Source organism: Eumetopias jubatus, unplaced genomic scaffold, assembly GCF_037043125.1.
Source record: "Eumetopias jubatus isolate StellerSeaLion01/CBP00866 unplaced genomic scaffold, mEumJub1_p1.0 scaffold_17, whole genome shotgun sequence".
NCBI lineage: Eukaryota > Metazoa > Chordata > Mammalia > Carnivora > Otariidae > Eumetopias > Eumetopias jubatus.
The window spans coordinates 23,727,383-23,749,062 of NW_028274823.1; the positions used below are offsets into that span (position 1 = coordinate 23,727,383).

The 21,680-nt window shown below is 43.5% G+C and overlaps 1 protein-coding gene across 1 annotated transcript in view; it reads left to right on the plus strand.

Annotated features, from left to right (window-relative positions):
* SORCS1 (sortilin related VPS10 domain containing receptor 1) overlaps positions 1-21,680 on the plus strand; it is a 565,826-nt gene that overhangs the window by 509,745 nt on the left and 34,401 nt on the right. The window contains 3 exon segments of the mRNA XM_088020180.1: positions 6,824-7,010; positions 14,812-14,945; positions 17,097-17,220. Coding sequence (XP_087876306.1) covers positions 6,824-7,010; positions 14,812-14,945; positions 17,097-17,220 — 445 coding nt within the window.

Sequence of the window (21,680 nt, forward strand, 5' to 3'; positions counted from 1 at the left end):
GGTTTTGGGATCAAGGTAATGGTGGCCTCATAAAATGAGTTTGGAAGTTTTCCTTCCATTTCTATTGTTTGGAACAGTTTCGGGAGAATACGTATTAATTCTTCTAAAACTGTCTGGTAGAATTCCCCTGGGAAGCCATCTGGCCCTGAGCTTTTGTTTGTTGGGAGATTTTTGATGACTGCTTCAATTTCCTTAGTGGTTATAGGTCTGTTTGGGTTTTCGATTTCTTCCTGGTTCAATTTTGGTAGTTGATACATCTCTAGGAATGCATCCATTTCTTCCAGGTTATCTAATTTGCTGGCATAGAGTTGCTCATAATATGTTCTTATAATTGTTTGTATTTCTTTGGTGTTGGTTGTGGTCTCTCCTCTTTCATTCATGATTTTGTTGATTTGGGTCATTTCTCTTTTCTTTTTGATAAGTCTGGCCAGGGGTTTCTCAATCTTGTAAATTCTTTCAAAGAACCAGCTCCTAGTTTCTTTGATCTCTTCTACTGTTCTTTTGGTTTCTAGTTCATTGATTTCTGCTCTGATCTTTATGATTTCTCTTCTCCTGCTGGGTTTAGGCTTTATTTGCTGTTCTTTCTCCATCTCCTTTAGGTGTAGGGTTAGGTTGTGTATTTGAGACCTTTCTTATTTCTTGAGAAAGGCTTGTATTGCTATGTACTTTCCTCTTTGCTGCATCCCAAAGATTTTGGACAGTTGTGTTTTCATTTTCATTTGTTTCCATGAATTTTTTAAATTCTTCTTTAATTTCCTGGTTGACCCATTCATTCTTTAGTAGGGTGCTCTTAGACTCCATGTATTTGAGTTCTTTCCGACTTTCCTCTTGTGATTGAGTTCTAGTTTCAAAGCATTGTGGTCTGAAAATATGCAGGGAACGATCCCAATTTTTGGTACCAGTTAAGACATGATTTGTGATCTAGGATGTGATCTATTCTGGAGAATGTTCCATGGGCACTAGAGAAGAATGTGTATTCTGTTGCTTTGGGATGGAATGTTCTGAATATGTCTGTGAAGTCCATTTGGTCCAGTGTGTCATTTAAAGTCTTTATTCCCTTGTTGATCTTTGCTTAGATGACCTGTCCATTTCAGTCAGGGGGGTGTTAAAGTCCCCCAGTGTTATTGTATTGTTGTCAATGTGTTTCTTTGCTTTTGTTATCAATTGCCTTATATAATTGGCTGCTCCCATGTTAGGGGCATAGATATTTACAATTATTAGATCTTCTTGTTGGATAGACCCTTTAAGTAGGATATAGTGTCCTTCCTCATCTCTTATTACGATCTTTGGTTTAAAATCTAATTTTTCTGATATAAGGATTGCCACCCCAGCTTTCTTTTGGTGTCCATTAGCATGGTAAATGGTTTTCCATCCCCTCACTTTCAATCTGGGGGTGTCTTTGGGTCTAAAATGAGTCTCTTGCAGACCGCATATTGATGGGTCTTGTTTTTTAATCCAATCTGATAGCCTGTGTCTTTTGATTGGGGCATTTAGCTCATTTACATTCAGGGTAGCTATTGAAAGATATGAATTTAGTGCCATTGTATTGCCTGTCAGGTGACTGTTACTGTATATTGTCTGTGTTCCTTTCTGGTCTATGCTGCTTTTAGGCTCTCTCTTTGCTTAGAGGACCCCTGTCAATATTTCTTGAAGGGCTGGTTTCGTGTTTGCAAATTCCTTTAGTTTTTGTTTGTCCTGGAAGCTTTTGATCTCTCCTTCTATTTTCAATGACAGCCTAGCTGGATATAGTATTCTTGGCTGCATATTTTTCTCGTTCAGTGCTCTGAAGCTATCATGCCAGTCCTTTCTGGCCTGCCAGGTCTCTGTGGATAGGTCTGTTGCCAGTCTAATGTTTCTACCATTGTAGGTTACAGATCTCTTCTCCCGAGCTGCTTTCAGGATTTTCTCTTTGTCTCTGAGACTTGTAAATTTTACTATTAGATGTCGGGGTGTTGACCTATTTTTATTGATTTTGAGAGGGGTTTTCTGTGCCTCCTGGATTTTGATGCGTGTTTCCTTCCCCACATTAGGGAAGTTCTCTGTTAAAATATGCTCCAATATACCTTCTGCCCTTCTCTCTCTTCTTCTTCTGGGATCCCAATTATTCTCATGTCGTTTCGTCTTATGGTATCACTTATTTCTCAAATTCTACCCTCGTGATCCAGTAGTTGTTTATCTCTCTTTTTCTCAGCTTCTTTATTTTCCATCATTTGGTCTTCTATATCACTAATTCTCTCTTCTGCCTCATTTATCCTAGCAGTGAGAGCCTCCATTTTTTATTGCACCTCATTAATAACCTTTTTGATTTTGACTTGGTTAGATTTTAGTTCTTTTATTTCTCCAGAAAGGGTTTCTCTAATAACTTCCATGCTTTTTTCAAGCCTAGCTAGTATCTTTATTTATTTTTTTAAAGATTTTATTTATTTATTTGACAGAGAGACACAGTGAAAGCAGGAACACAAGCAGGGGGAGTGGGAGAGGGAGAAGCAGGCTTCCTGCTGAGCAGGGAGCCCGATGTGGGACTCAATCCCAGGACCCTGGGATCATGACCTGAGCCGAAGGCAGACACTTAACGACTGAGCCACCCAGGCGCCCCAGCTAGTATCTTTAAAATCATGATTCTGAACTCTAGTTCTGACATCTTACTAATGTCCGTATTGAGTAGGTCCCTGGCAGTCGGTACTGCCTCTTGTTCTTTTTGAGGTGATTTTTTCCAACTTGTCATTTTGTCCAGAGGAGAACAGATGAATGAGAGAACAAAATGCTAACAGGGTAACAACATCCCCAGAAAATACACACTAAACAAATCAGAAAAGACCTTAAACCTGGGGAAAAGAGGGGGAAAGAAAGAAAAAAAAAAAAAGAGGAAAAGATAAAAACAAACAAAACAAAACAAAAACAGAATATGATCAAATATGATCAGGCTTGTGCATAGATCAGCGCCACACACTAGATTTTGGGTGTATTTTGGTCTGTTAGAAGGAAATGCCCTTCGAAATTTTAAAGAAAGAAAAACTTACATATGTTCAAAAATAAGGGTTAATACGATGAAGGGATGGAATATGACTTCCAGAAAGTGTTCACTTTTTTGTTCAGAGAGTTGTTGCTATTCTTTTCTTTGATCTCCTGTTGAGTTCATAGGTGTTCAGAATGGTTTGATCCCTATCCAGGTGAGTTCCTGGGACCAAACAAAATCCAGTTCTCCTACTCCTCCACCATCTTGCTCCTCTGATCCCTACTGTGTCTTTATCTTCAGCTTCCTATGACTATACCATCCCCCTACCGCCACAGGGCCCTTGCCGAGCTGATTCCCTCTGTCACCATTGCCTGGACTCCGTACCTCCATCTCACTCACTCCTGTCCTTTGTTTGGTTATTTCTTTTTTTAAGATTTTATTTGACAGAGAGAGACACAGCGAGAGAGGGAACACAAGCAGGGGGAGTGGGAGAGGGAGAAGCAGGCTTCCTGCTGAACAGGGAGCCAAATGGAGGACTCCATCCCAGGACCCTGGGATCATGACCCAAGCCAAAGGCAGATACTTAACAACTGAGCCACCCAGGCACCCCAGTTCTTTCCTTAAGGTCATGTCAGCCCAGATATAACTTCTTCTGGGAAGCTTTCCTTGAAGTTCTCAATCAGATCAGATTTTTAGCTCTCTACCTCTCCCTACTGTACAACTTAGAACACCGTGGACTTTCTTTCATAACATCCCCTGTAAAAACTTTTTATTTATCTGGGATTATTTCATCTGTCTCACTTAGTAGTCCATATGCTCATGAAAGCCCAGACCACATCTGTTTTGCTTGGTTTATTATAATTTACTTACCATCATTTTCCCATGTCATGCCTGACACAAGATAGACAATAAATATCTGCCAGTTGCTTGGTTGGTTGAGTAAATGAATGAATAACCAGAAAGCCAGTTAAAGCAGGGCAAGTGTGCCTAACCATGATGATCTAGGACTTCGGCTCTCTTGCCTTTGCCCTGTTTCCTATTCTCTGAAAGGAGTTTTGGCATTCCTGTCTCAGATGGCAATTACAGCCCAAGGAAGGCAGAGGCTGATGACTGATGAGCCCCAAAGCGATGCATTGACAGCTGTGTTAGGCTTATGAAGCACCTGAGAGCCTCTGAAGGCAAAAGCATGGCATCTGGTATGTTCCACTTGAGTGGGCACAGCTCCAACAGCAGAGATGAAATCTGCTGCCTTGGCCTCTTGGTGCCTCTGTCTCCTGGTACAGAGGACCAAGCCCAGGGGCCTGCACTCACACCAGTGAGAGCGAGAGCTAGAGCTAGAGAGATCTTCCTAATACCTGACCGAGTACCCTAAAAGCATGACTCCTCTGTGAAGGCAGCCCTACTGATACAGCCATCCCAACACCATGGCTCCCTTCTTTCACCTGTTACATATGTGGGGAACATTGCCATGAGTGGATAATGAGGAATACTTTCAGGCCAAAAGCCTAGCATGAAAGACAGTAGACATCCAGACAGAACTTGAGAGGAGTTTTAAGTCGCTGAAAGTGGTCCAAGTCCAAGCCCACAGAAGCACAGTGGTGAATACCAGACAGAAAGGGCAAGGCTGGGAGACTCAAGCAAGGGCAGCCCAAGTTGGACTTTTCTCAGGTATGTGGGTAGATGCTGTAACTTGTGGGGGCTGAGGTAGAATCAGCTGAGATGTGAGTCTCCCCTCTGTGCTCTTGCCAGTGGTGACCCTTACCTGATGCCCACTCTGTCTCCACAAAGAACCCGAAACCTCTCTTTCTTTCTCAGTCTCTCTCTCAATGCCCCACCCCCTCTCTTCCTCGCTCCTCACTTTCTCTCTTTCTCCCTCTTTTCCCTCCCTATCCTCTTTCCCTCTCTCCCTCTTTCTCCTTTCGTCTTCACTCTCTCCCTCCTTCTCTTTCTCAGAAATTATATTGCTTGTTTTATTTCATGGCTGACCCAGTTAACCCTAACTATTCCTGATAATTCCCTCAGACACTTGTCCCAAATGATGCGAGTAGATTTTAAGGCAGTTTCTTCCTCTGTGCCCATACCTAAGATTGGCTGGCAGCACCTCTGTTGAAAATCCAGAAAACATGGGAGAACTGACTAGAAACAGCACTGAGAAATTGACCAGTCTGATTTGTGCAAATGAAGGACAAGTCAGCAAGAATCGTTGACATTTATATTTATTAGCGAAGGGAATTCAAGTAATTGCACAGTGTCTGGGCTTGTGGATAATTTGTCTTGTGGTTCCGAGTGCAGTTTGTTTCTCCCTCCCGGGGGGAGAATTCTTGCTCATGTCCTCCCTGAGAGTTAGCTGCCCTGCTGTGTGCCCCCCACACGATGCTTGGCTGGGCATAGATCAGGAGAGTAGGTCACAGAGGTTAGGATTTGAACTGCTTTTCCTCTCCCTGTGAATTAATCTTTTAAATGTCAGCATTTTAAACTTGGCCTTTTCAAAAAATATGATACCATATGAACCTTACTTAATTGAAAATACTTTTTTTTTTTTTTAGTTCAAAGGGTTTTTGTGTGTGTGTGGTTTCTGGTTTTTTTTTTTTAAGTTTTTTTTTTTTTTTTAGGTTTTTTTTCCCCTGAAAATGGGAAAAGCTAACAAAACAAACAAGGAAAACTTGATAAAGGATGGGCTGCATGGGAAGGAAGCTGTTTTTTGTCAGTTGAGTCTAAGAAACTTTGTTCCTTAAGAATCTCTACTGTTATTCCAAAACCGTTTTCTTACAGGTCTGGAATTTTAGAAAGCAGACTTTTGTCCTCCCTCTTCCTACCTTCCACTGGGAAATTTAGATGTGTATGATTCCAATCCAGCTGTAAAAGGGGATTGCACACCCTTCACAGCTGCATGGTTTTGACAGTCATTGATTTAGTCCAAATTTTTACAGAGGATTAATTAACTCACATGTCTTATAACAACCCCTTGAGTGAAGACAGTAAGGTATTATTATGCCCATTTCATAGATGAGGTAACCGAGACCCAGGGAGGCTGAATGACTTGCATGAAGCCATGCAGCTTGCTAATGGCACCCTGGGATTCAAGCCTGGAGGAGCCATCTGTGCTTTATCCACCTATAATGAATGAAATCCAAGCCCACAGAGATGGGTTCAAATCCTAGGTCTGCCCCTAACTAGCTGTGTTAGCCTTGAACAGATAATGAAGTCTTTCCTGACTTCAGCTTCCCTACCAGTAAAATGGACAAATGTAGCCTATTTTTCTCTCCCAGCTAAGATTCTGTGAATAAAATATTATCATTTTTTATAGCACAAAATACTGAAGTATAAAAGAAGTAACCATCATTACCTTAAATAATAATAGCACTGAACCCAGTGTCCTATCAGGTGTGAGGCAAGGTGTCTTTTATCCTTCCTTTAACATGGTAAGGGAACCAGGAATAAGAAGGGGATTCCAGGGTCCTGAACACAGGGGAAGAGGTCTGTAACCATGTCAGGTAGGCTGAATCTTTAAAAAGCTGTGTATGTACACATTTTATTCATGGGGACGATAAGAGTGTAAACAGATCCCTCAGAGAAATTGAATATCCAATTGGAATGGATTATCAAAGACTTAGTTTTCCAAACCTTGAAACTTTTGGTGGTGGGTGCCCTTCAGATTTGGAGAACATCCATCTTGGTAAGCTCCTGTCTGCCAGGGAATGTCACAGGGATTCTGTCAAATGCAGACAGATGCTCCCAGCTGTAGGAGGGAGCCAGAGTCTGCCATTAGCCCTGAGCCAGGGACCCAGGGGCGGGGACAAGCCCCGGCCCCCGGGGCAGAAGCGGCAAGCACCGACTCCCCTTCTCTGACGTTGGGCTGTTTTTCAGGGTGACGTCCAGAGGACACTCATCCAAGTGGACTTCGGTGATGGCATTGCAGTGTCTTACGTCAACCTCAGCTCCATGGAAGATGGGATCAAACACGTCTATCACAATGTGGGCATTTTCCGAGTGACCGTGCAGGTGGACAACAGTCTGGGCTCTGACAGCGCCGTCCTGTACTTACATGTAACTTGTATGTTAAAACTGTTGTTGGTTTATGACCTATTTCAAATATCGTGTCCCTTTTAAAGTATAACCCAGAGTTTCCTGTCTAGAAGCAGCTCTCCAGTTATGTTTAAGGAGATGGGGAAGGAGGATAAGAGAGCCAAGTGGGGAGAAAGTAAAAAGAAAGTCAGGGAGTGGAGCTTGAATAATCCTAGGATTTGTGTTGCTTGAACTTGTTCTCATTGCACTTACTGTGCCTCTTCCAGGAGCCTCTGACACAGCACCCCTGTGTCTGGCCACTGGCCGAGCTCTTTGATTGCACATGAGTTTGTCTTTTTCTTCTTTTAAGTCAGAAACATTTAAAAACAATCTCCACGTATGGCTCAATCTAACACATTGAGAATGAGCACAAGTGACGGGATTTCTCCCCATCTGATTATTCCTCTCTTCCCATGATACGTCTCACTGTAAATTACGCTTTTAGACTTTTGCTCCTTTTTTTAAAGCATTTCCTGGGCCTTTATCTGTGATGTTTGGTGTTAGAGGGAAGGTGGTGTTGAGAGAGGGAAAGCGCTGCATTGAGAAGTGTTGAAGCATTTGTCCCATCGAGGAGTATGAAGGTGTAATAAGTATGATGAGGTCACGACAGCTCCTAAGTTACGTGTGGGACAAACGTGCGCCACGAATGCCCCTGGTGGCAGGTGTGTGGGTGTCCCCAAACAGGCTTAGGGCATGTTTAGGTTGCTACAGAAATGCTTTGCTTTAAAATGAAAGTAGCTACATGAAACCCCAGTGACCTAATGGCCTTCTACAATGAAAGCAACTCCTTTTACGAATGGCCTTGTCCAGATTAATTCTAAATTCCAGGCCAAGAGCGTTAAGGCTGGGCAGTATCCCATGACTCCTACCTGCCTCTTGCGCATTGAACTGAGTACAGAACATACCAACTAGATTCCTTTTCTCTTAAGCTGCTGTGGTCCAGTGGGGGACAAGACTGTTTAAGGACCCCCTGGTGATTGTTCATTACCGGGGATTCCTGCAGTATCAGTGATTCTTGGTCTTCCTCTCCCACACACTCATGACAAAGGTGCTTTGAAGAAACACATCGCTCCCTTCTTTGCGTTTAAGCAAAGCTTTATAAGATTCACAGTCTGCACACTCCTCTTGCCTCTTTTCAGCTAAAGTTGATTAAGCAATTACTATGCGCCAAGCCTGTGCTAAGCAAGCTCTTTCCCTGTATGATCTCACTTCTCAAAACGACCTGATGAAGTAGGCACTATTAGAAACCCTACTTTACAAAGAACAGTGGGGGCCAGAGAGCTTGAATAATGTATTTGAAATTGCAGACCTGCTATCTGGCAAAGCCAGGCTTCAGACTCAGGTCTACCCATGTCTGGAATGCCAGCTCTGGATCCCCGAGGTCATTGTCAGTGCTGTCGGTGATGGAACTTGTCTCCAGCAGCCCTTGTCCCCTCCACCCCTTTGCAGATTGTCCCAAAGGAGCATAAGCAACTCACTAGACAACTATGTAGGTTCAAGGCACATTTCAGAGGCCCCTCTGATGCCGTGGTGGCCCCTCCCCTCTCTAGGCTGTCCTGTATGGACTTTCTGGAGGTGCCTCTTACTAAGAAATACTCTTCCTTACTAAGGAATGGTCAGAAAATCTCTCAGAAATACATCACAAACATTGGTTATTGGTAGCCAAACTAACTTACGGCACAAACGCCAGTACATTTGCTGGGAATGACCACCTACCTAGCAGCCTCTCATTTTCCATGGCTTATTCTGTAAGGGGAGGATTTTTGTTTGAGAGCTGCTCTCCTGAAGAATTACAGTTATTTTAGTCCATATCGTGTATATGTATGAAACATCTACCGCACTCTAACCACATGTGAATACTGATTTCAAATTCAGCAGCTTTTCAGTCTCCCTTTCTCAGGCTCTCCCGTAGATCATCCACACCTTGCCCTCCTGGTCACCCTTTGGATTCGTCCTTGCCCCCAAAAATGATCGTATCCCTTGAGGACTAGTTCCCTACCCTGGCCTCTGCCAGGTTTACTCGACCCTGGGAAGGAAACCAGCACAGAGATCAAAGGTTGCTGACGCCAGGACTTCTAAAAGAAATAAGTTTCTTTTTCACTGTTTTTTCTTCTCATTAGCCTAGTTGAGTGGCTCAGCAGTGTGCCTTTTACCTTAGTGGCAGATGCTTTGTAAGGGGAAGTTTTGTGCTCTGATTTTAATTTTGTTAGGCTCATCTTGGGTTCAGTGTTTGGATAAGCATACCTCATATAATGGAACCCGTTTCTAAGCCTGACCTTGGGCATAAGAATTAACCCTTTTGTACTAACTCTATCGAAGCAGGATTCTGCCTCGCATAACGATGGGCATACCTTTCCTATGGAGAAAGCAGAGATTGGAGAAGGACCTTGTCTTTGATGCTGTTTTACTCTAAGAGGAAATCAGAACAAGACCATAAGTGATTAACATTCCCCCAAATTTCAAACCTGAAAGGGATCATGGAAATTTTTGGTGCTGCAGTCCCAGGGCCTGGGGGCAGGGCAGCGGGTATTCTTTGTAGAAAAAACAAACCAACATTGGCCTGGGTTAGGAGTGGTTAGGTCCAGATGCTGGCCTGAACTCCTGCCAAGTCACTCCATTTCTCTGAGCCTAGGTTTTCTCCTCTGTCATGTGAGGAAGGCACATCTTGTTTCTCAGAGGTTCCTTCAAGCAAAATAAGCTGTGACCCATCAGCTAGTAAAGCTTGCTTCTCCATCATCACAAAGCAGTGCGTGTGTTTCTCCTTAGTGGGTTCGGAGCAGCAACTCTTAGCTCATTTTCCATGCCTGCCCTCTGCCTCTGTCACCAGGACTCCTTCCCTTGCCTGGAATTCTCGCCCATTGCCTGACTTGATGGCATACTCTCTCTCTCCTCTCCAGGTCAGAAAGGTGATTTGATTCCAAATCAGAGGGCTTTGTTTTTTGGGGTTTTTTTTTTTAAGATTTTATTTATTTATTTGAGAGAGAGAGAATGAGAGACAGAGAGCATGAGAGGGAGGAGGGTCAGAGGGAGAAGCAGACTCCCTGCTGAGCAGGGAGCCCGACGCGGGGCTCAATCCCGGGACTCCAGGATCATGACCTGAGCCGAAGGCCAGAGGGCTTTGTTTTGTTTTTGTTTTTGTTTTTTTAATATGGGTTTGCAAAGGTCATCAGAAACAGATGGAGATGATGTGCCTGCTCTGATGTTCCCAGGCGTGGACCAGCCGTTCTCACTGGGAGGCTGGGTAATCTGTTGTAACCTGACAGTTGGAAAGTCCTTGGGGACGGGATTTACTGCGCTCTGCTAGTTGGCAAACTAACAAGACACATGGTGCAGCCAGTGTTGCCTTCCGCCGGCGGGGCAGGCGGTAGAATTTAGAGGACATGCAAATTTCTGCTCAGAAGGCTACCCCATCTCAGCCAGTCTCGCAGAAAAAAGTCACTGAAAACTGTGCAAATTTGCAGAATGGGAGGTTTGAAAAAACAAAAAAAAGGTGAGACAGATTTTTTAGTTCTTCCCAAATCTCCCCAACTACCTCTGTACACAGGTGCCATTTGCAGATGTCTTTCTGTTCCTATCTTAAAGTGATTGTTTTCTTGAAAACCCATGCAGCTTTGCAACTTTTCACGTGATTATTATATTGGCCAGCAAACATCAGACTTGAGTTTTGTAAAGTGTGGTTTAACGAGTCACCTGCCCCAGAATTACATGATAAAAATAGTGTCCTAGGCCTCATCCCAGACCTGCTATATTGGAATTCCTAGAAGTGTGCATCATAATCTGCCTTGAACAGATTAGTATAATCCTTTTGCACATTGAAGTTTAAGGAACTCCGTTTTAGGATCTCATCTTTATACTTTGAACTACTTTTATTTCTTCTAGAGGATTTTTCACATTTCAGACAAACAGCAATGTAACGCATGCGCAGTATTTAATTTGGTGGTCAGATGAGGTCTCCACAACAAATGTCAGAGTCCAGAGCAAGCATTACAAAGGTGTGTATACACATGCACGCGTGCGTGTGCCCGTGCGCACACGCGCGCGTGCACACACACAATGTTCAGCCTCACAAACGTCAGCTGCTTCCTATAGCACATTAGGGCTAAACAAGAAAAGAGGAAGACCCAATTCCACAAGCAATTTCCCAGTTCCCTCACCCACCTTGCCAGGAAGATTCATATGGAATGATGCAGCGCCACCTGCTGTCCTTTTTTTTGCATCACAGGCACCTGTCTTCTGGAGCCACTTCGGGCTTGTTCACCTCTGGATTTAGTGCAGCCAGCCAGCTGCGGGCCTCCAGGGGCTGGAGTGGTACTTCCACAGCTCAGCTAGCTTAGTGCAGACTGCACCCTCTGTACGTAGAAGAGATGCTTAAAAGATAGGCTTTTCGGCAGCAGGAACTAGGTGTGTTAAGCACCTGAAAAGTAAATGAGTACAAGAGGACAAGGCAGGAATATGAAAGGTAAATTGCGCACACTTGAATGAATGTGTAATGCGTATACCTGCAAGAATGAACTCATACAAACACACATATGCATACTTCAGGGCCGACTAGCCAATATGCTCTGAGTCCTGAATCCTTCTTAGATCTCATTGGCTCCCACTCTTTCCCTCCATTTCTCACCTGCAGCCACCTGGGCTTTCTTGCTGTTCCTCAAACATGGCAAGCAAATCTCCTGCTCAAGGTCTTTGCACCTGCCCTGCCCTCACCCTGGAGCATCACGAAGAGTATGTGGTGCATTCCTTCACTTTATTCAGCTCACTGCTCACATGTCATTTCTCCTGAGAGACAAAACCAGCACTCTATCACCTACCGCTGCTTTATGTGTTCAGTGCCCACCTCCCCCAATAAGACATGAGCTCCACCAAGTAGCAGGTGTCCCCAGCACTTAGAATAATGCCTGACATGTGGCAGCCCTCTGAAACTGTTGAATGAATTAATGACCACATTTCCCGAAGAAGATTCCATTTTTGCCATTAACAGGACACACAGACACTGTCCTTACTTTGATGGTCAGACTTTAAAAAAATATTCAATACTCATATGTGAGAGAGACACAGATAATGAACCCCTTTAGGATGGAAGTGGCATGCTTAAGAGAGCTTATCTAGTCCTTGTATTCTAGCTGAGTCACTTACCTCCGATCAGGGGAGTCAGAAAGAACATTCCAGAAGCCTGGTCACTGGAACTGAGATTCGAAGGCTGACAGGTGCCCTGAGAGAGGAGTCTATGCCGAAGCCTCAGGGCATAACAGGGCAGAACCTGCTGGAACAAACTGAGTGATAGGAAACAGCAGAACCATGTAAGAAATGAGAGCACATGTAAAGTGCCCCTGCCAGCGCCTGGGATACATTTAAGTGATGGGTAGATACTGACTCTTCGTAGCTGTTTTGTGAAGATGGGAGGGATCTTTTTGAGCATTTGTCAGCTGGCCAGAGCATGGGCTTTAAAATCAAACTGCTTTGGCCCACACCCCGGAATTGATGTTTCCTAGCTGCGTGACCTTGGGAGAATCATTGTCCTCTGTTTGTTCATCTCTAGATGGAAATGGTAGTAGTGCCTGCTTCATGAGGTTGTTGTGAGGAGCAAATGAGAATGAAAAGAGTCATTAGCAGAATATGTGGCACATGGTCATCACTCAGTAGATGTGCCCTTTTTTAGCACATTGAACCGTTCTGACTTATGAACAACTACTTCTTATATGGCTTATAAGCCAGAAAATCAATTCTATTCTGTATGCTGGTCACCAGGCCTCTAATTCTCTAAAGAGAGAGAAGCATAGACAAAAGCAGCAACAAGAAATTGCACCATCTGTTCACCTACCCAGCAAACATTCGATTATCTGCTACATCTCAGGAACTATGCTAGTCTTTAGATGCAAAGATAAATATGAAAGACTCTTACCCTCCGAAAGTTTGCAGGCTGTGTTCTCTGTCTCACAAATTTTAGATCAATATGTGTTAACTATCATCATCATCATTAGGTAATGGGAATTTTAATTTTGAACAAGTAGCATGATCAACTTGGCTTTCTAAAAAATCACTCTCACAACAGTTTGTAGTGTGAGAAGATACCTAGTCATTGCCATACGTGGTATGAATGTATAATGTGCGTACATGTAAGAATGAACTCATATAAACACACATATGCATACTTCAGAGCCTACAAAACAATATGCTATGTGTCCTGAATCCCTCTTAGATCTCATTGGCTCCCACTGTTTCCCTCCATCTCTCTATGCAGTCACTTGGGCTTTCTTTCTATTCTGCAAACATGGAGAACCACCTCGCCCTCAAGATCTTTGCACTTCCTCTACCCTGACCTTGGACTAGATGTTTTATTCTGGGGGCTGAGAACCCTGGCACTTGGTGCAACTTATTATTACTGAGGAAGGCAGGCACTGAACACATAGGGCAGGAGGGTGGATTAGGTTGGGAGCAGGTTGGAGGCAGGAAGATTGGTACGGCTCCTGATAGTCCAGCTGTATGAGCCAGGGAAGGATTGGGGACAGTGAGAGGAGCTCTCACTGAGAGATATTTATGAAACCAAGCCAATGGTTTCCAACACAGAATGGGTGGCAAGGAATAAGGAATCCAGATTGACTTTATGCTCCTGGGCTGGTCCCCTGGATAAACATTGGTTTCCATTCATCAAGACATGGAGAATAGAAAATGGGAGGGGGGGGATAATGAATTTCTTAGGAACATCTGGCTCCTAATTGAGTCCCGAGTCAAGTAGGTGGTTTTTGAGTTATGAGCACGTACTTTATTGTTGAAGGTCAGGGTGTGGATGAGATTACTCAGCAGAACAGTAAATGGAGGGAAAAAAGGCCAAAGTCAGTACTGTAGGAAACGCATTTAAAGATCTAGCAGAAGAGGTAGTGATTAAACCAGGTGGAAAGGTACCACTTTCTTCTCTGCCTCATGGAATAATGGTGGGATGACAGATTTTTGCCACGTTCACCTCAGAGGAAACTGCATTTTTGCCTAGGAGAAGTGACTCAAAGGGAAGACCAGGGGTCAGAGGAAGGGCCCTACTGGTTCTCTCTGAAGAGAGAACTCATAGCTTTGTGGGTTTGTGCATCTGATCAAGGCTTCTCTCTAATGGATCTCCATAAGTAGAATCATCCCCTTTTTCAGTTGAGCACATCCAGAGAACCACAAAGCTGTCTCTCCCTGCTCATGCATACTTGACCTGAACAAGCTGAACTCAACACCAAACAGTTTGAGCCAGGTGGTGTTAAATATACTCCTGCGGAGAGATACACACACTCTCACACACAAACACACAGATTTACACATATACAGATCTTGAAAATCCCAACAAAGTGTCAAGAATAATGACATCTAGAATGGTTTGGGGATTTGTGCCGTAACCACCACCCCCTGCCCCCGTGGCCACACACATGGAGTCCGTGAGGTTTTCATCATCCTCGTTTACCACCACGGATACGATCTCTTAGAAAGACTTTGCATCTTCCTATGAATCCTCATATTATGCCTCTTCATTTAAGGAATTCATAAATTACTTGTAAGTTTTTAAAGTTTTACACATAAATAACTCAGGTTTTAGGTCTGACAGAAAGATCAGTAAATGGAAAATATTGAGACACAGTGTGTCACAAGATATCTTTTCTCCAAAGTAGGGAAAGCCCCTTAGCACTTTCCTCAGGGAGTATGACTGTGATGTTTTGGAGGCTTCCGGAACGAATATGTATTCTCTTCAGAGCAGGGAAGGTGAAGCAGAGAAAGATCTTCCTTCTCTATGCCTCGTCTTTTCTCTTGTGCCTCAGGTCCCCTGGAGCATGTACACCTGTCTCTTCCCTTTGTCACAACAAAGAACAAAGAGGTCAACGCAACGGCAGTGCTGTGGCCCAGCCAAGTGGGCACCCTCACTTATGTGTGGTGGTACGGAAACAACACAGAGGTGGGTCAGCCTTCCATGCAGCATCTAGTCACAGCTCCACTCAAACTGGCTGAAGGGAGAAAGGAAAGGAAAGGGCTTATGTAACTCAAGAGTCCAGGGGTGGTTCTAGCTTCGGGCACAGCAGGCTCATAGTGCTCCAGTAATCTCATCAGTGTGTTCCCTCTGTCCCTCTGTCTCTCACCACGCCACCCCTGCCCCTCACCTCTGCCTTCCTCCATGTTACCTTCTTCTCCAACTGGCCTTCCCTTTGCAAAGACCTTAGCAGCAGCCCGAGCTTTATACTCTCACAGCTTAGCAGAGAAAATGAACAGAAGTCCCAGGATGGAGTATCATTGACCAAGCCTTCCCAGTGCTCGGAGCAGAAAGAGAGGTGTTGAAGTCAGCCTCCTTGGAACCACATGGACCAAGAGAAGGGGGAAAATGCCCCCCCCCAAAAAAAACCGGTAGATACCAGACCGTCAAAAGCAACAAATACTTATTATAGCCTGGCCCCAGGCCCCCTGAATGGATGTGGTCACTCCTTTCTCTCAGCTTTACCCTTTCTGTTTTCCCAAAACATGCCCTGTGATCAAAAGTCAGCAGCAACTTTAAAAGCAGCAGAGATCTTAAACCTCATTTACTCTAAGGCCTTCATTTTACAGATGAAAAAGTCAGGAGAACACACGTGAAGGGCTTCCCTCCTGCCTCGTTCAGCTGCTTCACGTGGAGGCCGGATCCAAGGCCTTCTCATGTGTATTTTCCTTCCCCTAATGCCAGGCTACCAGGTCCATTCTGAACTTCCTCCATTCTCAGAGATTACAATTTGCTTCCAAATGTCAGTTAAGGCAGTCTGGGCAAAGGCCTCCCCAAAGGGCACTGGCATGAGCTGCTCAGGATGAGAAAGCTTCGTCTTCCTCCAGCAGAACCACTCTCTTGTACTTGGTGATTTTGCTCTTCAAATAGAGTGCATCTTATTCTGACGCCAATCTTTTTCTACCCCAGAGCTGAACATTGGCTTTAACTGGAGTCATAATTTTTGCACAGGCCCAGGGAGGAAACCTCCCCTGAGCCCAGACCTGCTACATGCCTGGCAGGGGAAGGAAACGCTCACCTCTACTGCTAATTTAACTCCTCTGAAAAGAAGCTTTTTTAAATTTCTTCTGAAACTCTGCATGTAAATGTGGCCTAAATTGGACCCACTACCCACAGTGGCAGAGAAGAAATCTAAGTTATTTGCCTAAAAGCTGGTGCTAAAAGGTGAATGTACTAAACTTTTTTCTATGTCTCCTTTTTTTTTTTAATGTTTTTTAACCTGACAGCAGAAAACCAAATTCTCAAAAGATTACATTGAGTAGGCTTCTTATGCTGGGCATTGGTCTTTTCTCTGCTATACAGGGAGTTGGTTACATGAATTTAGATTTTTTAATTAATTAAGAAAAGACAGGAAAGAAATGTTTGTGCATAATGAGTTGAGGGAGGTCATTAGGCTAATCATCTTTTCCTCCAGGATCCCGGCGTCCAATTCTATCACAGGCACAACTCCAAATTGTATTTTTCTTTTCAGTCCTCAAACCACTGTCCAATTAGTACTTGTTTCCATAGCAGCTACTTCCAGAAACAGCTGATAGGGCTTTTCAGAGGAGCCAAGCCACACAAGGCCACTCCAGTCTAATGAGGACAGTTTTGGTGTCCATGGCTGCTATGTTCCATTGGAATATTCTATGAATCGTACCCCCTGGAGATGACCAACTGGAAGCTTAGAGATTTTCAGTAACTGCTGCCTACATCCGATTAACATGAGCTGCCTGTGTGGGTCCAACCTGAGTATTTCTTTGTATGAAGAGAACTGCCTGTTACGAGTAGGTTGCAGATAGAGAGATCTGTCCCACCAGCAAGCAAGACCTATCCATCTCCCCAGCCCTGAATCAGGATGACACCAGAAGAGAGGTGTCCTAGTCACAGGGAATGGGCAGAGTCACTTGGGGTCATGGCTAATAGCTCCTTTCTGGCCCGGACTGGAGATGATGGGCAAGCAGATGGAGCCAGTTGCACAGGGGCACACCGGGAAGAGCCTGTGCTGATTTAAGTGGCTGGTTGGTGGCTCGGAGCTCGTGGCTGTCTCATCGGTGACTGGCCAACTGTCCCCTCACTCTGTGCCCTCCCCTGTTTCAGCCTCTGATCACCTTGGAGGGAAGCATATCATTCAAGTTTACTTCGGAAGGGATGAACACCATCACAGTGCAGGTCTCAGCTGGGAATGCCATCCTGCAAGACACGAAGACCATCGCGGTGTATGGTGAGTGCCTGTGCGCGTGAGCCCCTGGCTGGCCCCACGCTCAGGGAGGTAGGGTGCTTGTAGGCTACCAGAGGCCACCAGGCCTCCACCCAGAGAACAGAGGCTGGTGGTGGAGAAAGAGCTGAGTCAGGTCTGGTCTCCTCCTTTGGGGGAGATGTGGTTTCACCAGCACAGTTATGGCCCCAAGACCCCCATATCCTTTATTGGTTTGTGTTCTGAAATGGCTCTTCTACTTCACTCGCCTGAAGTGGGATAGAATGAGCTTCATTACACGTAAAGCTGATTCGTTCCATTTGGTATGTTGGCGGTGTTTGAATAACGAAAACCCATTATAAAAGAAAATAGTTAATATTGAGGCTTTTTTAAAATTCAAGAACAAGATACCAATATCTAAATATTCTGAAAATCTCTCCCTCAAATATGTATCATCAAAAAAAAAAAAAAAAAAAAACTCTACTGAATGAAAAGCGATGAAGGGCCACACAAGCAGATGTCACGTATCATCCTAGACTGGATATTAGTTTGAACAAACAGCTGTACAGAACAATCTTCTAATCGGTTGGGAAGTTGAATATAGTCAGTATTGCATGGAGTGAAAGTTTACTGAAGTGGAAAGGTAGGATCACTGACTGAAAATGCGGGATTAAAAACAGTTTATACAAATTGATCTCATTTTGGTAATTTTTGTCTGCACAGAAAGATAGGTATGCACTGTTATTCATGGATGATAAAAACGTGAAGTGTATTTATTGTTCATATCAAAGTGGTACATATGCATCACGGAAAATTAAAATTTAAAACAACAAGAATTTGAAAGAAGATAGGAAAGGTAAATGCTGTGCAGAGAGAGCAAAAGGGAAGGATGAAGGGAGGAATGGATAGAGACAGAGAGAGACAGAGAGAAACTAGCTGGTGGTCCAAATAATATCAATTGCACCAGTCCCAGAATTATTTGGTTCTGATGAACATCTGCTTTTCATTGCTCATCTTGCCAACTTGACCTTCAAATTCAAAAAGTAATTTGTAAGGAACTTTGAACAAGTCTGAGGACACTATTCTTCGAACGCCCTATGAATCGTATTAGAGTCATGATGTTTCCTCCCTCCTCCCCTCCCCTGCCCACTGCCCCCCACCCCCAACCACCTGCAAGAGGCTTGAGAAGCCCAAACAGTAACTGAAAGCAAACCAGGGCCATGGTTTTCCTAACAAGGTCCCATCAATGAGGAGACCTCTGAGCCAGGTGGACAAAATGGAGGAGAGCTTCTGCTTCTCTTTCCTTCTGCATCTCCTTTCTATACTCTGGGAATGCACTGAATCCTCACAACAACCCTAGCAGAGGGTAGGTGATGTTATTACTCTTGGTCCTTCAGCAGGGCACGTAACTTGCCCCAGCTTATATGTGGTGGAGCTGGGCTTCTAACCCAGCCCATCTAGACCCAGGGCCCATGCTCTGCAATAACCCCACTAACCAGTTTTCATGGCTGTTCCATGTGAGGCTCTCTCTCTCCTCTCTCTCTCTCTCTCCTTCCTGGCTGTTGTGGGCGTCATGACCCATGACTCCCCACATGTGTCCTCTTGGTTAAGCCAAGCAGCAGCTCATCAGAACCATGGAAAGAATGTTAAACCTAGAAGGTCTTTGGGCTTATGTGGCCCATCCCATCATCTCCCAGATAGGAAATTGTGGCTCAGAAGTGGGAAATCTCTGGTTTCAAGTCATCCTGCTCTTCAGTGACAGCTCCAGTAATAATAATAACAGCGATGGTAGTGATAGAAATTAACATTGACAAAGCCCTTACTAGCATCTCTTCTAAGCGCTCGATAAATGTTTCCTTGAATCCTCTGAGCAGACTTATAAGAAATATGCTATTTTTACTCCTATTTTGCAAATGAGAAAATATGAAATAACTATCATAAACAGAGCCTAGGAATTGAATCCAGAAGGAGTGTCTCTAACCACCTCACACTCCCTCTCCAGGCTTACCTATTCCTCTTCTAAAATATCTTGAACAGTGTCATCCAAGAGTGGATCACTCTCCATCCAGTGAGTTAGTGAGTTACCTTCACCAAAAATGGTCTCTTCATCCAAAGCTTGAGCAAGGAGGTGGTCTTCCCTCCCCTAACCAAATTTCTGAGCAAACATCCTTAATTTGTCTACAGTTAGATGAAGTGTCAGTTTCATATATATCACTAGAACATTTTAATGACATGTGTGACCTATTAAAGACAAATTATATCACACAGAGTTCAACGGGCAAGATTGAACTCAACTGAAACAAAAGTTGAATATTTTTAAACCCTGGGATGACCTAATGGAAAAGTACTGGAGGAATTTGGGGGTGAGGGGATTATCAATGTGATTAGACCATCCGTGTTTGTTAATTGTGCTTCTGGAAATTAGGCTCCTGCCCTCCAGGAGACAGAGGGCCTTTCTTCCTTCCTCCATTTCTTTCCTTTTCTTTCCTTGCTCTCATAGTATACATGGCAATAGTATATCGATCTTATTCTTTTATTGAGATAGAGTGATACGGTCGACCTACAACACTATATCAGTCTCAGGTGTACAACATAATGATTCAGTATTTGCATATATCGTGAAATGATTACCACAAATCTAGTGACCCTCCAGCCCTGTATGTAGTTACAATTCTTTTTTCCTTTGTGATGAGAACTTTTAAGATCTACTCTCTTAACAATTTTCAAACTTACAGTACAGTATTAATAATTATAGTCACAAATAAGCTGTGACTTACTTATTTTATATCTAGACGTCTGTACCTTTTGACCCTTTCACCCATTTTGCCCACCTTCCAACCCCTGCCTCTAGCAACCACCAATCCTCTGTATCTGAGGTTTTGTTTTTGCTTTTGTTTTTCGATTCCACATATAAGTGAGATCGTATAGTATTTGTCTTTCTCTGACATAGTCCACTTAGCACAAGTCCCTTAGCGTCCCTCCATGCTGTCACAAATGGCAGGATTTCTTTCTTTTATGGCTGAATAATATTCCATTGTGTGTCTGTACCACACTTTCTTTATCCATTCATCTGTCTACGGACAATTAGGTCATTTCCATATCTTGGCTATTGTGAATAATGCAGCAGTGAACGTGGGGAGGCAGATATCTCTTCAAGTTAGTATTTTTGTTTCTTTCTAGTAAATACGCAGAAGGGGAGTTCCTGGACGATATGGTAGTTCTACTTTTAATTTTTTGAGGAACCTCCATACTCTTTTTCTATCTTTCTTGATGGTTACACTTCAAAGAGATGCCTCCCAGGTTCCTGACAGAGACATTCCTGGGTTGGAGAAGGTGTGTATCTCAGAAGAGCAGAGAAGGAATTTACAATTGCAGGCTTTCTAAAGTAAATGCTCTAAGTAAAGAGACATCAGAGACCTGTGGTCAGGAAGAAACTTGTCTAAAATTTAGTTAAGCTGAGGGGAACAGTAAGGCCCTCATGGTCAGAATGCAGGAAGCATTATATTTGGGAAATTGACGGGGGAAAAACTGTCCACCCAAAGCCACAAAATAAACTGCAGGAAAGAAAATCTAGTTAATCTAGTTTGAATTGTTTTCCTTAATTTGCTTCAGGGCACAGGTTTGCTTTTAAATACAAAAAAGAAAATGTAAATGTGTAGAATTCATCTGCCTCAGCAGCTGCAAATACACACACACACACACACACACACACACAAATATAGTTGGCCCTTGAGTAACACAGGTTTGAACTGCAAGGGTCCTCTTATACATGGAATTTTTGTACTGTACATTTACAGTACAGGACTATAAATGTATTTTCTCTTACTTATGATTTTCTTAATAACACTTTCTTTTCTCTAGTTTTACTTTATTGTAAGAATACTGTATGTAAAAACTAACATACAAAATACATGTTAATTGACTCTGTTATCAGTAAGTCTCCTGGTCCACAGTATGCTATTAGTAGTTAAGCTTTTGGGGAGTCAAAAATTAAATATGGGTTTTCAACTACGAGGGTAAGGGATGGCCTCCTAAACTACACATGGTTCAAAGCTCAACTGTGTGTGTGTGTGTGTGTGTGTGTGTGTGTGTGTGTGTGTGTGTGTGTGATTACTGGTATTTACCTTTTTTAGTGCTCCCACATGCACCTGTTTGTTGAGTAAACTTAAGTATAACACTCCTGTGTCCTGCTACTGAGCTTGCTAAGTTATTACAGAGAGAGCCACATTATTTTTCTATTTGTGTCTTTTTATTAAGATAAGCAGCTTCCCTTATAGATGAAATTTCTACAGTTTGGTAAGAGGTTCGGGGAAAGTGAAAATGACATCAATTTATATCTTTAAAGTGAAAAGTTAGGACTCAGTGGCTGATTCCTTGGCTGATTCCCATTTGCCATGCTACTAATTAAGATGAATTTCATTATTCTACATCAGAACTGAAGTGATGTTCACATAGGTGACCAGTGTCTCATAAAATAGTCAAGCTGT